The sequence below is a fragment of the Aspergillus piperis genome, assembly GCF_003184755.1.
Source record: "Aspergillus piperis CBS 112811 unplaced genomic scaffold BO85scaffold_15, whole genome shotgun sequence".
NCBI classification, from domain to species: Eukaryota; Fungi; Ascomycota; class Eurotiomycetes; order Eurotiales; family Aspergillaceae; genus Aspergillus; species Aspergillus piperis.
In genome coordinates, this window is record NW_020291605.1 from 833,814 (window position 1) to 846,780 (window position 12,967).

General features: G+C 52.0%; 5 protein-coding genes across 5 annotated transcripts; 2 read left to right on the plus strand and 3 right to left on the minus strand.

Moving 5' to 3' along the window:
• Nucleotides 1–110: 110 nt before the first annotated feature.
• Nucleotides 111–845, plus strand: BO85DRAFT_498873 (uncharacterized protein; the record flags this gene model as incomplete). Its single annotated transcript, XM_025664039.1, has 4 exons — nucleotides 111–262; nucleotides 365–424; nucleotides 484–634; nucleotides 728–845. Exons 1-4 carry the CDS (start codon nucleotides 148–150, stop codon nucleotides 843–845), a joined length of 444 nt encoding a protein of 147 aa, XP_025513610.1. The 5' UTR covers nucleotides 111–147.
• Nucleotides 846–918: 73 nt separating this feature from the next.
• Nucleotides 919–2,589, minus strand: BO85DRAFT_451481 (EGFR-like transmembrane domain-containing protein). The gene is made up of 4 exons (XM_025660601.1): nucleotides 2,032–2,589; nucleotides 1,936–1,971; nucleotides 1,809–1,877; nucleotides 919–1,758 (listed from the first exon to the last, which is right to left on the minus strand). Exons 1-4 carry the CDS (start codon nucleotides 2,401–2,403, stop codon nucleotides 1,090–1,092), a joined length of 1,146 nt encoding a protein of 381 aa, XP_025513611.1. The 5' UTR covers nucleotides 2,404–2,589; the 3' UTR covers nucleotides 919–1,089.
• Nucleotides 2,590–2,772: 183 nt separating this feature from the next.
• On the minus strand, nucleotides 2,773–4,417 carry BO85DRAFT_401946 (DUF1593-domain-containing protein). Its single transcript, XM_025657173.1, has 2 exons — nucleotides 4,020–4,417; nucleotides 2,773–3,969 (listed from the first exon to the last, which is right to left on the minus strand). Exons 1-2 carry the CDS (start codon nucleotides 4,392–4,394, stop codon nucleotides 2,854–2,856), a joined length of 1,491 nt encoding a protein of 496 aa, XP_025513612.1. The 5' UTR covers nucleotides 4,395–4,417; the 3' UTR covers nucleotides 2,773–2,853.
• A 721-nt stretch (nucleotides 4,418–5,138) lies between these two features.
• BO85DRAFT_425574 (uncharacterized protein) lies at nucleotides 5,139–6,814 on the minus strand (the record flags this gene model as incomplete). Its single annotated transcript, XM_025658081.1, has 1 exon — nucleotides 5,139–6,814. One exon carries the CDS (start codon nucleotides 6,812–6,814, stop codon nucleotides 5,243–5,245), a length of 1,572 nt encoding a protein of 523 aa, XP_025513613.1. The 3' UTR covers nucleotides 5,139–5,242.
• A 2,295-nt stretch (nucleotides 6,815–9,109) lies between these two features.
• Nucleotides 9,110–11,443, plus strand: BO85DRAFT_440503 (putative MFS transporter; the record flags this gene model as incomplete). Its single annotated transcript, XM_025658771.1, has 3 exons — nucleotides 9,110–9,296; nucleotides 9,368–11,191; nucleotides 11,256–11,443. 3 exons carry the CDS (start codon nucleotides 9,110–9,112, stop codon nucleotides 11,441–11,443), a joined length of 2,199 nt encoding a protein of 732 aa, XP_025513614.1.
• Nucleotides 11,444–12,967: the final 1,524 nt, after the last annotated feature.

Here is a 12,967-nt window from a genome sequence, read left to right on the forward strand (position 1 = left end):
TTGAGATGAAGTGATGGATGTATAATGCGGTGGTTATATAGGTGGATCGTGGTGAATATATAAGGACGGCATCGTCACTAAGTAGCTACAAACTAAACAAAAAGCTTGTTATCCAAGAAGCAAAGGAAGAAGAAAGAAAGAATCACCATGCAGACCAAATCCCTCCTCACTATCCTCCTCAGCGCCGCTCTGGCTGCTGCGACCGTTGACCCGGCCAGCTCGAACACTAAGGGAAAGTGTCCGGGTACTTATAACTGCTCTGGTGTGTATTCTATTCTATTCTATCCTATCCTTGCTCCATAATAGCAATCCCCACTACAAGTATAAGAGAAGATAAATACTAATGATGATAATAAACCTATAGCCGCCAAAACCTCCACCGCCATCCAGGCAGCTGAGTGCTCCCACAACACTCGTACTTCCGGTACGTCCACACCTCTAGTCCATAAAGATAAAAATGATATGCTGATAAATGCAATGCAGGAACCCAAACCTTCGCCGTCTTCGTCACCGATCACGAGTACGACTCCTCCTACGGCGCTCCCTACGGTACCTGCAAAGCGTACACTTGCACCGCGCCGACGGATAGCGAGATGACGGATGATGATGATGATTGCTGGACGTTCTTTTGGAAGTATGTCCATCCCCACTCTACTTCTGTCATTCAATCACCGCTAGTCCCCGGGGTGTGATTTAATGTGGGGTTATGCTAACTGGCTTTGTGTAGCGACAACGGCGAGTCCTCCGGCGTTGGAACCGGATGCATTCGCAGCCCTGATGATGGAACTTGTGGATGTGAGGACTCTGATGGAACTTTTGTTTATGGGGGGTCGAACTGCTCTTAGTTTTCCCTTGCTGGGAGTATATACTTGAGTGTTGGGTAGAAAGGATGCTACTACTGGGTAGTATGTATATTGATTTGCAGGTTCTGAATCGTTGCATTATTTGAAAACTGGTATATCCCGGAAGTAATGAATTGCATAATAGCATAACAGGTACAGTACATGATCATAGCATCCATATCCATAATATAAACATACCAAAACACCTGTTCAACTCCAACTAAAACCAAGTACTTCCAAATTATCATCACGTCCTCCCCGTTCCCGACCCATCCAACTCCGACGGCCCTCTAACCATCGCCTCATACATCACCTGTCCCTGTCCGTGTCCCTGACCATGCGGCCCTTGATAAATCCCTCCTCCAACCTGCTGCTGCATCTGCATATGCTGCGGCGACTGCTGCCCATCCCACCCCCACATCCCCTGCCCCAATGGCGGCGACAACCCCGGCCCAACAGTCGCACCACTAAACTCACTCTGCGGCACTAACGCACTCCCGCCATCCATCTCACTCTTCCTCTGCCCTCCACCACCACCACCGCCACCGGCAGCAGAATTACCACCCCCCTTCCCAGTACTCTGTCCCGGACTCAACAGCGCCGCCCACCTCGCGGTCCGCTCATGTCTTCCATCCTGACTAGACATCCACTGCCGATAGACGCGATTTCTTCCGAGGAGGAAGAACAACGCGCCGAGAATAGCGATGAAGGCCACAGAGCCGATGACGATACCGACGATGGCGCCGGTGCTGAGCGCTGGAGAACTTGAGGAGGGGGTGTTAGAGGGGGATGAGGTCGAGGTTGATGTAGATGTCGGGGCGATGGTGCCTTCGGCGGGGATGGACTGGCCTGGGACGAGCATGTAGGGGTAGGTTTTTGCGCGATTATATTGCGATTCGAAGGTCATGGTGGAGTTCTACAGGGTTAGCTTGGATGAGAGAGGGGAAGGGGAGGGGGAGGAAATACTGGGTTAATGACACCAACCATGCCGTTGCCGATGCAGGAGTCTATGGCGGTGCAGTAGAAGAATGTGGGCTGGTGGTCCTTAGTGATGCTCTGGATGGGTTAGGGTGGGTGGATGGATGGGATGTACCTCGGTGTCGTTGACGACTAGGGACCAGGTTGGGGGCTATGTTATGGGATTAGTATGAGGGCGAGGCTGATGTGAAGAGTATGGGAGTAGACATACCGGTCCGACCAACTGACCATCCTCCTCATTGAAACTATTGAATATTCCCGAGTAGAAGATCTCCCCGCTGGCAGGCACACACGGCGCAAGATAATCTGCTTTCACGACGGAGTGGTTTCTCGGATAGAACTCGAAGACGATAATATCGCCGACCGCAGCGGAGACATTATGGGGCGAGTATTGATGGGGATCTTCTTTTGAGCCGACCTGAACAGTATGGGTTGCTATCGCGGTGGTTGTGGTGGACGTTGCTCTGGTGGTGGAAGTCGTTGAGATACCGGTCGTGCTGCTGTGAGATTGGGCTGATGCAGTAGTAGCGAGCAGCATTGCCACAAGGACGAGCAGATGGGCTGCCATTAGGATGGATAGCATTTCATCAGGTATGTGCGCGATATACTTAAGATTCAAGACGGGGAAGTCGTTCCGAAGGACAGGCAAAAAAGGTCGACGGGCGGCCACAAAGAAAGGGAAGAAAAAAAAAGACGGTTGCCCCTGGATGAGATAACAAAGAAACTACGATGAGATGGCCGGAAAAGATGATGCATAGGCAGATGCCCGAATTGCACAGAAGAGGGGCTGAGGATTATTTTTCCTCCTACGAGATGCATGGATCATGGATGGACAGCCTCTTCCCAACTCACACCTCGTGTTCCCGCATCCATCAGCCCGTAGCGCTGACTGGTTAGGGCTGGACACGATGATCTTGGCAGCAGCGGCCTGTCCTGTCACCAGGCGGGATGGATTTGTGTGTAGCTTCAATATGTTTTACATTCATTTGACAGGTCTCGGAGGTAAGAATAGGGGTCTCTGTAGTATCTGTAGCTAGACTGACGTGCTGTTCGACACTTGGATCAGTGTGCGTCGGTATGTGGTCAACGGCGGATTCCCAGTGTCTTTTACTTGTAGAATTAAATGCAACAATTGGCAGCCATCCTCGTCGCAGCTGTCCTCCGCTGTCGGAACCTTAACCGTTGCGACTCTTCCACCAGAACTGGTCGTTATAATCAGATCGGCTACGTTCCCTTCCGTGCTCGCGTTATCCGTAGACGGCTCCAGATACTGGAACCATTCAAAGGATAGACCATCTCCGTCGGGATCATATGTCTCTCCCGCATCCAAGGTGATTTTCGCCCCCACGGACGCATTGACAGTGACAGGATGCAACCCGCCCGCCCCGTTTACAACCACCACCGGGTGGTGATTCCATGTCTTGTTCGTCTCCGAAGCAGACAATGTCCACTGCATGCGTGCCGCAAAGTCATTTTGGTATGCCTCTCTCCAACGCCAAATTGTCGCTTTGTTGGATGTGAAAGTTTCGTTGTTCATGCCGATGACCTGGTCGTCCGTATCGCTGTAGTGGTTGTCCCAGTCACATGTTTCACACACTGGCGCGTACCGTCCGCCCCAACTGCCATAGTTCGGGTGTTCGGGATCGCCCAGCCCGTTCTGGATCATATACAACAGCGTAGGGCTATCTCCCTCCATAATATATTCGAAGTCGGGATACTTGGCTCCGAGTGGTCCGATCCGGATGTTCTTCTTCAGCCACTCGTGCGTCACATACGACGAATCTGGGCCGCCTTTATCAAATTCATAGTTGATCTCGCCTGAGATCCCCGGCCAGGTAGCCACTCCATACTGATTAAAGGCATGCATGGAGTTTATAAAGTGGATTTCGGGCCAGTTATTGCGGATCCAAGCCCCGGTGTCGTCTTGATCGGAGATGGTGTAGACCCATAGGTTTGAGCGGAATGATGCTGCTTCAGAGGGAGAATATGTGAGAGATATGTTCAGGAGAGCCTGTGCAAGGACGTTGTCGCCGCCCCAAGACAAGACCCAGAGGGGCTGCCCAGAGGTTGTGTTGGTGAGACTCTTGATGAGGAGCTCAGCACCGGGGCTATAGGTGTTATTGTTCTTGAGAGCCTCCATGCCATATACCTACATCAGGTTAGTTATGGTTAATGTCTGTAGCGCAGGGCTGGACATACCGGAAGACCATGAGACACAATCCCTCTCATGTATTCTGCCGAAGGATACGGCGAATCCTCAGGAGCATGTTTATTCAAGTTATCTACCACCTTCGCGTAGGCATCAATGGTCTCCAGCATCAAGTCCGGGCGTACTTGGTCTTTCAGCCACGTGGAAGTGACGGCCACAAGCCCTTCATTCTGGAACTGGTTACTGTAGACGAGATAGCGAACAAGAGACTCAGAGTCATCGGGTTCATTGGCAATATCTGACATAATAAAGATGCGCGGCTTGGTCGGATAGGAGAGAAGGGATCCGTTCGAGCTGGCTCGGCCATGAGGGAGAGCCAGAGCCAGCCCTGCGCCGAGGAGCGGTAGACACCCATGGAACCTCATTTTGAGGATGAATGCGACTGAAGAGAGACTTGCCCGATTCTACTCACCGCAGATGGAACGACAGACATATTTATACCCTTTGCTGGACGCAAACGACTTGTTTGTCCCCGGTGAAACTTCGGATGATGGCCATGACCCTCGACACGAGCCATATTGACTACTGATCGGCATGCGGGGATGCGGATGCCTGCATTGTGGGGTAATAGTCGCCGAAGAACCCTCCCCAGACATCAGAAATGGAGATGCTAGACGAGAGAATCGCTGAAGAATATCCACTCCACCTCCCGCTTCGGCGTGGTTAAACATTCCGCTTTCAGTCAGTCGTGGCTCGAACTTCCCGATCGCGAATACCTGAGGTGCTCCTCCACAAATTTATCCTGAATAGCCGGTTTGCCTGGATCTTGCGAGTCACCTATTGCAATCTTTGCAAGACCAGGGTGAAATAGTGGGGAGTGTGAGGGGTCGCTGCTAACTTATGACCTGGGCTGTATTAACTGTTTCCCTTCTGTTGATTCCGGGATATTGCGTGGGAGAGAAGACTCATTAGCCAGCTGCGCTCATGTTGGTGGTGGTGGGTGCAAGGTGGACCCGTGTGCTTCGCTGAACAGTTTTTATTTGTTTGCCTACTGGGCCGCTTTGACTGAATTATTGAGCACAGGATATGCCCGGATAATAACCTACAGTTTGCTAGAGTGCACCAACTTGCCAGTTTTAGTGCTTTGAGACTTCCGTGCTTTGAGTGTTGTTCACATTAGAGCTATTAAAACTTTTGCACTACGACTAACTGGTACTTGTGGTGCTAAATATCAATGGCAGACTGGTACTGCTGACCTGTTTAAAGTCCACACTTATAAGGGCAAGCTCACAACACTCGCTTTCGAGGACAGCACATCGTTCCCCCAATCCTCCTCCTCCAGGTCTTCGTCATCCAGCGCCACCGGACTCAGCGCCAGCGACCCCCGAGGCACAAACGAGGAAACAAGTACCAGCAAGGATATCACACTGAGCTGCACACTGGCCACATTCCGAATAGCCAGATGGATATCACCCCCTCCAACTGGACCTCCGGTTTCCACATACACCCGGTCAATGTAACTTCCCAGCAGCGGAGAGGTAATAGCGTACAGCACGATATAAGTGGAATACAAGAACGCCATGACAGCCCCGAGCGCAGAAACATTTTTCGACGTAGACTCCATTCGTGTCAGCGTCGCCTGGATATACGCCGCCAGCGAGACATCACCAGCCGCCCAGCCAAAAGAAACGGGGACAAAGCTGAGGGCAGCGAACAAAGCATCTCGGACCCGACGCACTGGGGGTTTCCAGAAGGGCAGATACCATGTGATGAGAAGCATGAGCGCATCAACTCGCAGCCAAGGCATGGGAGTGCGCACGCGGTTATTGAGAAAGATGACAAACACTGCGCCAAACAGTTCTCCCAGATTGGACCCTCCCACCATAATCTGCGACCATGCGGCGTTGCCTAGATAGCGACGCGCAAGTGCTGGCATAACTGCACTCTCGAGATAGCGATGAGCATACAAAGCAATCGAATACCCGGGCAGCAACCAGATGAATTTGCGTGTGGTGAAGATTATCCGCGCACCCACCCAGATCGACTCTAGAAAAAGCTTGATTCCTCTCAACGCTGCTCGGATATATGTTGTCTGGTCAGGGGGTTCTGCCGCTTTGTGAGCTTTGAACACATCATCTCCAAGGAAGGACCAGACAATAGCTGCGAGGGTAAAGCAGATGGGTGTCACGAGGAAAGAATAATTATTCCCCAGATGAGGAATCAGAGCCAGTGCAGTGCAGAATGCGCCAGCGGTACCTGATACCTCGTAGAAAATGTGAACCAGAGCGTCCAGGCGTCGTAATCTCTTTAGGTTTCCGCCAACAATGTCCCTGGGAATGATGCGGCGGATGAGCTCGACCATTCCATAACTGAAGCCACTCACGCAATAAATCGGTATGATACTGTCCGTGTTGTAACGACCATAGTAGTGAAAGTCATTCTGGGGGTGGTGAGGACGGAAGGCAGCCGGGACAAAGGTGCCACCAGTACAAGCATCAATGATCAGAAGGATGGCGCTGAAGATGCCAAAGGCCAACATAGCTGCCATTAGAATCAACCGAGCTGGATAGCGACGAATCAGGGGAGCCATGAGGATTGATCCAACACACTGGCAGGCTTGATTGAGGCCGACCATGAGCCCGACGCGTTGGAAGGTCTTGGGAGGCATGTTGGCGCGAAGGGCATCATAATCGTAGCGGTTGGTGGCGAGCGTGATAATCGATCCATTGAACGCCTCCAGGCCAAACTTGTAAAATGTGATGCCTAGAATGTAGCAGGCAGCTTCGCGCCGTTCTTTGGGCGTGAAGTCATTCCAGCCGTTGCGAACGCTTTTGAACAGCCCCATTGTGTGGGATGATCTGCTGCCACAAATCTGCGAAAGTGTCGAGAACTGAGGGGCGTAGAGTCACCACAATATATGGAGCTAAACGAGATATTCTGCGAAGTGAACTGCGATGTTTACATGAATCTGCACGGTCAGGGAATAAACAGTAGAGACGCTCTGGTGTGCCACGTTGATGAAGTTCCATTGGGAATTCCTACGCAGGGACTAAGTACACTATAATGTGGGTGACTGAGTTGGAGTGAATTGATCGCAAGATTGGATCTGGGATGAGGGTAGTTTGGTGAAGGAACCATGACAAGTGACTGGTAGCTGATGAGAGGGAATCTAGAACTAGCGAGCCTGAGGCAGCCAGGCCAACACATGCATACACATATAGCACACGTCTATCAAGGCCTGAGGATCTGTCATATCGGCTGCTCTCTGCTGTGGCAGGAAAACTCCTGTCGTCATACCTGACTGATGTACTGCAACAGACAGATGCATTGTCATTATGTATCCAGCTACTACCCACCAGGCTGCACAGCTTATTAGACTTGACTTATAGTTGTACCCCAGTCCGGGAGCCAGTCCGGGGCACACTTGAATGATTGGACCGCCATTGCCGGCGATTGTCCAGCTGAACAGCGACCGAGATCCACCTTGATGTCTTGCGCTGGACGTTGGAAAGAAAGACAAAGTGCATCCGATGACGACATTTTGGTCATCCTGTGCGCTCGGAGCGCTTTCTGAAGCCAATCTTCGTATCGCCTTTTGGGCCTCACCTCCCCTGATCGTCTCTACAATCCTGGTTGCCCGGTCTGGTTTGCGACACCAAGCTTAGGCTTACCCCACCCCACAAAGTCCGCTGCAGCATTAACCTGGTTGCTGCTTGCAAGCCAGTTGTCGTTGATTCCAGAATGACATATCAGATGATGAGCTACTGGCGCGCCCGATGATCCCTTGAGGGATCGCCTCGTGAAATAGACTCCACCAAAGTAACAAAGCAACAAACGGTCAGTCAATGGGTGAAACACGCAAGAAGCCGGCGAAAGAAAGCCACAAAATGCAGCCAAAAAAGGGGGGAGTATGGGTGAAGAAATAGAAAAATGATTCTTATCTCACGGAGAATTGGAATTGGGTATTTGAGTCACCACGTCGTGCGTGCTTGCTTCTTGCATGGTGTCGACATACAGACGGACCGTCTCGTGCTTGGCAGCTAGGCAGGCCACGTGCATCCCCGACCGCATGTGTTTCGCCTCCCCCAAAAGATGGGAAAAGATGGGAATGCTCAGCCATCGCCCATTTTCACGGTTCCGGAGGGGTTGAAAGTTTCCTAGTCCAACCACTCTCAGGTAGCTTATTTCGTCATCCATTTTACATTTTACGAAAAATTAAGAACTAGCTATCTCCCTTAGTGAAGCGGCCTGAGTCAAACTGCTATGCGCTGGTGGTTTAAAGACCTCCCATGTGAGCCCATGCATGTCCGGCTTGTCGATCGGGGAGTTTACATCTGGTCAATCTCGAGCCAGCGAGGATGCCCATTGGAGACGCCAGAGGTACTTGTCTTACCGCGGGTGTGGGGTGGAGCAGTGAGGTACCCATCCGGTACCGCTGCGGTGCAATCAAAGAATGACATTGAATTGACACCCCGTTCTCAGCTTAGCAGCAACCACAACTGACTTGGACTAACCTGAAAAAAAAACTAAAACTAAACTGGAGGGTTGGTTCTTATCGGGAATCGCCTTCGAATCTTTTCCCCCCCAAATCCTAAAAATCTCAAAACGCCATCGTCCACTCAGCCGCGTGATCCCCCGCCCACCATCCTCACCGACTGATTCGACGCTGTGTTTCTTTTTATCATTCATATCATTGTTTGTTTGGGCTTTCTCCTTTTTTTTATTCCTTCCTTTTTTTCCTAGCTCTTCGTGCACCCTGAGGATATATATGGCTTCCTTCCTCCCCCACCATGTTGCCTGCTGAGCCTGCGCAGTTGCCGGTTCTGCTTTTCCGTCGCAGGCCGTGATACGTGCTTAGTCGCTTCGAGGTGTGGAGATACTATATCATTCTCGGGTTGCTTGACCATCGTTCGATCAACAAGTGGCCTGTTCAGTCTTTCTGCTCTCTTTGTGTGTACATTATTTCGTCTGTGTGGTTAGAAATCCACAACGCATGTTCGTGCTTCCCTTAAAATATCCTCTCCTCTACCCTCCCAAGCTATCGCTAGGGTCTAGCTAACTAGACGCTACTTGCAGATACTAGCTTCGATTTACCAATTGCGGGACCCCTTCCCCGAACCGTTGCTTTGATTCCACTGCAATGGCGACCGGAGAAGAGCCTGCCACGGCGTCCCCCGCACAGCAGTCGAACCCAGCTAGAAGCTGGTGGAAACGGCTGCGGGGGTCTAATGCCCCTGAAACGCCCGCCATTACCACGAGTCAAAGCCCTTATCGCCCCAAAAGGACTCTGGGTATTCTAAGTGACAAGGAGACGGATGAAGTGCCTGGTACGTTGCAGCTGTGGGAACAATCATTTGCCTTTGGGTATGATCTTGCTGACATTCACATGCGAAATTAGGGACCGTTCTTCTACTCTCGTCAAATCGTAATGAGCCTCTCGGTCTGGAACATCAACCGCACCGCGAATCGCATTCGTCGCTGCCATCGCCTTATCCACCGTCTCGTTCCTCTTCTCGTGCTTCCCGTGCCTCTCGTGCGCGCCAGCAGAAAAAGAAAACCCCGGATGGCAACATAGTGCTGGATCCTCAACCCGATGACTCCATGAACGATCCCCTCAATTGGCCTGTATGGCGGCGAGATGCAGCTCTGGTGTCGTTGGGGTTCTATTGCCTGATGGGAGGCGGTATGACCCCCATTTTGGCCGCCGGTTTCAGCCAGGTAGCTGCTGCGTATGATGTGACCACCCAGAAGGTCGCATATACGACGGGGTTGTACATGTTGGGTCTTGGGATTGGGTCCGTGATCATGTCTCCAACAGCTATTCTGTATGGAAAGCGGCCGGTATACCTTCTCGGAGCGACCCTCTTCATTATTTCGGCGGTCTGGTGTGCACTGTCACCCAACTACCCCAGCTTGGTCATCGCTCGTATCTTCCAGGGCATTGCAGTAAGCCCGGTCGAGTGCCTCCCTTCTGCCACAATTGCTGAGATCTACTTCCTGCACGAACGGGCGTACCGGGTCGGTATATACACCCTCCTGCTCCTGGGAGGCAAGAACCTGATTCCCCTAGTGAGTGCAGCGATCATCGGGAGTCTGGGGTGGCGCTGGGTTTTCTGGATTGTTGCTATCGTCGTTGGCGCTTGCCTCGCCCTTCTTTTCTTCTTTGTCCCCGAGACATTCTGGGATCGCACACCTCGGCCACGAAAGGCTCACAAGCGTCCCAGCTTCTACCGTAGCGTGTCGAACATTGTGTCCCATGGGTTGCGCGGTCGACCGCCTCACGCTCATCGCCTGGAGGAGAATCCGCCGGATGATGTCCCTAGCTCTTTAGAGCCGAAGAAGTCCAAGAAGGGTCATGTTGGGTTTGTGGATGACCATGACGAGGAACCAGAGACCATCTCTGAGAAGATAGAGGAGCCGGCTGGCCAGAATCCTATATCGTTAACACCAGAGCGTCCTGCCACTGAGTCGACGCCAAGCGCAGACCCTGAGAAGGCGGATGGGCTCCTTCATCCTCCGCCATTGGCACACATTCACCCCCATGATCTTGAAGCTGCTCGGGAAGCGGCGATCTCCCCAACTCGCAGTGAGTCGCTGGACCCGGGTCCGCCGATCACGTCGGCGGCTCAGTACACCAACCGACTTCGGGATCAGCCGCCCATCCCGTTTACTTACTATCTCCGCCCGTGGAATGGCCGGATTGCCCACGACAATTGGCTACGTGTCGCGGTGCGGCCATTCATTCTATTTGCATATCCTTCTGTGCTGTGGTCAACTGTAGTGTATGCCTTGTCTGTCGGCTGGCTCATTGTGCTGTCCGAGTCGGTTGCTACAATTTATGAGCAGCGAGACACTTACAACTTTACTGCGCTGCAGACTGGGCTCATTTACATCTCACCCTTCGTGGGCGGCTTGCTGGGTACCGCTGTTGCTGGTAAGGTGTCTGACATTATTGTGCAATATATGACACGACGCAACGGGGGCGTCTACGAGCCGGAGTTCCGGCTGGTGATGGCGATTCCCATTGCCATTTCGACCACCATTGGACTGATGGGATTCGGTTGGAGTGCGCAGGAGAAGGATGCTTGGATTGTGCCCACCATCTTCTTCGGGATCGTCTCATTTGGATGCTGCCTGGGAAGCACGACATCCATCACCTTTTGCGTCGACAGCTACCGCCAATATGCCGGGGAGGCACTGGTGACATTGAACTGGAGTAAGAGTAAGTTGCATCCAAACATAGCATTCCCGAGTGATGTGGATCCGCAAACTAACGATTGATGCAGATGTTTTCCATGGGCTGATCTTTTCGCTGTTCATTGTTGACTGGCTGGATGCAGAGGGCTCCCGGTTGGTGTTTATCGCGCTGGGAGTGATCCAGCTGGGCTGTCTGTTGTTTTCGATTCCCATGTACATTTATGGCAAACGGGCCCGGATGTGGACGGTTCGGATGCGCCTGATGGAACGATTCTAGAGGGCCGAGTGCCGGGCCGGGACCCTATTGGAGGGACGGATCGGATGATTCTTGATTTTGGCTGTAGATCTGGGCTGTATCATGATACCTATCTATATTAGATCGTACATATAGTTGACTATTTGCTGACAATTGGAGCTGTCATATCGCCATCGAGCCCCATTCGACTGGGGGAAGCAAGCCCTGCGGGGGCGCTGGGGCTGATGTCAAGGGAGGGAGAGGGCGGAATGTCATACAGCATCCACAATGAGTAATTGTGCCCTGCAAGTCATCTTTTTCATGAATATGAAGAGTAGTGAGTGAGTGAGTGTGTGTGTGTGCCTGTGTCCCGGGCCACCCACACAGCCACCCTTAACACATCCCACAGTCACCAAATTAATTTCAATTAATATCCCGTCCCCATCCAAAAGTAAGGATCTCAAGTACCCATCCCAGTATCTAGACCCGGTTAAGCAAGCCACAAAACTCCCCGCCCAATCCGGATTCTAGACCGCTTAGTCACCGCCATTGCATGGCCCGCCAGTTGAATGGCGGCTGAACGGGCACCAGCTGCAGCCCATGTCGATCATGATGCGCCCCACGACGTCAGAGAGCAGATGGGGCATTACTAGTGACTGCCTTATTCAATTTGCCATCTCATTAGTGTGTAGATGTGCTGCAGCGGCTGAGCAAATCCGCACAAGATAGATAGACAGGTAGGAAGTACCTCGACACCTGAGGAATGGACCAATGCGGCCAGACTGGCCCCTGACTGGTGGCTTGCCAGCCCGGAAACGGGGATTTAGAGCCAATGAGGGTCCACAACAGATCCCTTGACCAACTGGATTGAGTCTAGCGCCAAACAGCAAAACCGGTATTGCGATGTATTGACTGGCCAATCACGAGTGGAGTAGGACAGGCTGAAATCAATCTGAAATGTGTTTTGAATCACGGCGCGGAAGGGAGACCCTCGGTTACGGGATTACTTGGAACCAGAGGAACGCAAGCAAAGCAAATTGTATGATTAGACAATTCGATACTTTTGGGTACCTGGTGGAGTTACTAACATCCCGATCACTTGAGGTCCCACGCCATCCCATTCGTCGGGGCATTCGTCCATCATTCTGATCCAGTCTGCCAATACCTTCATTTTCGCTTGCCACCTTTTACTCTTTTCTCGGTTGCCACGGGATGACTCCCAGGTACTGAGCACTGACTGACGACGCAACCCTCCCAAAAGTAGTTGAATTGGTGCCTGTATGCCGTGGAATAAGCGTGGGCCGGAAATCCGACTTCCCACGGCTGCCATTTACTTCCAATACTGGCTCTGCTCGACAACAGACGCACTTTCGCCCTCTCCTGCACGCAGTCCTTGATATTAAACAGCTCGCTTTCCAACCTTGTTTCAGAGCTTCTCCTTTCTTTTTCTTCCCTTTCCCCTTCGCTTGCTTTTCCCTCTTGCTGCTGCTTCTTCCTGATCTTTCTTCATCCTTTCTCTCCCTTCCATCAGCAGTTCTTCCTCCCTTCCTTCCTCTCCCCCCCCCC

What these genes read in the sequence shown, in the direction of transcription:
- BO85DRAFT_451481 (XM_025660601.1), bottom strand. Translation starts at nt 2,403, where the DNA reads ATGCTATCCATCCTAATGGCAGCCCATCTGCTCGTCCTTGTGGCAATG. An exon ending in ATGGTCAGTTGGTCGGACCG is followed by an intron (nt 1,972 to 2,031) that starts GTATGTCTACTC and finishes CCCATAACATAG; the next exon opens with CCCCCAACCTGGTCCCTAGT. An exon ending in TGGTTGGTGTCATTAACCCA is followed by an intron (nt 1,759 to 1,808) that starts GTATTTCCTCCC and finishes CTAACCCTGTAG; the next exon opens with AACTCCACCATGACCTTCGA.
- BO85DRAFT_401946 (XM_025657173.1), bottom strand. Translation starts at nt 4,394, where the DNA reads ATGAGGTTCCATGGGTGTCTACCGCTCCTCGGCGCAGGGCTGGCTCTG. An exon ending in TTGTGTCTCATGGTCTTCCG is followed by an intron (nt 3,970 to 4,019) that starts GTATGTCCAGCC and finishes AACCTGATGTAG; the next exon opens with GTATATGGCATGGAGGCTCT.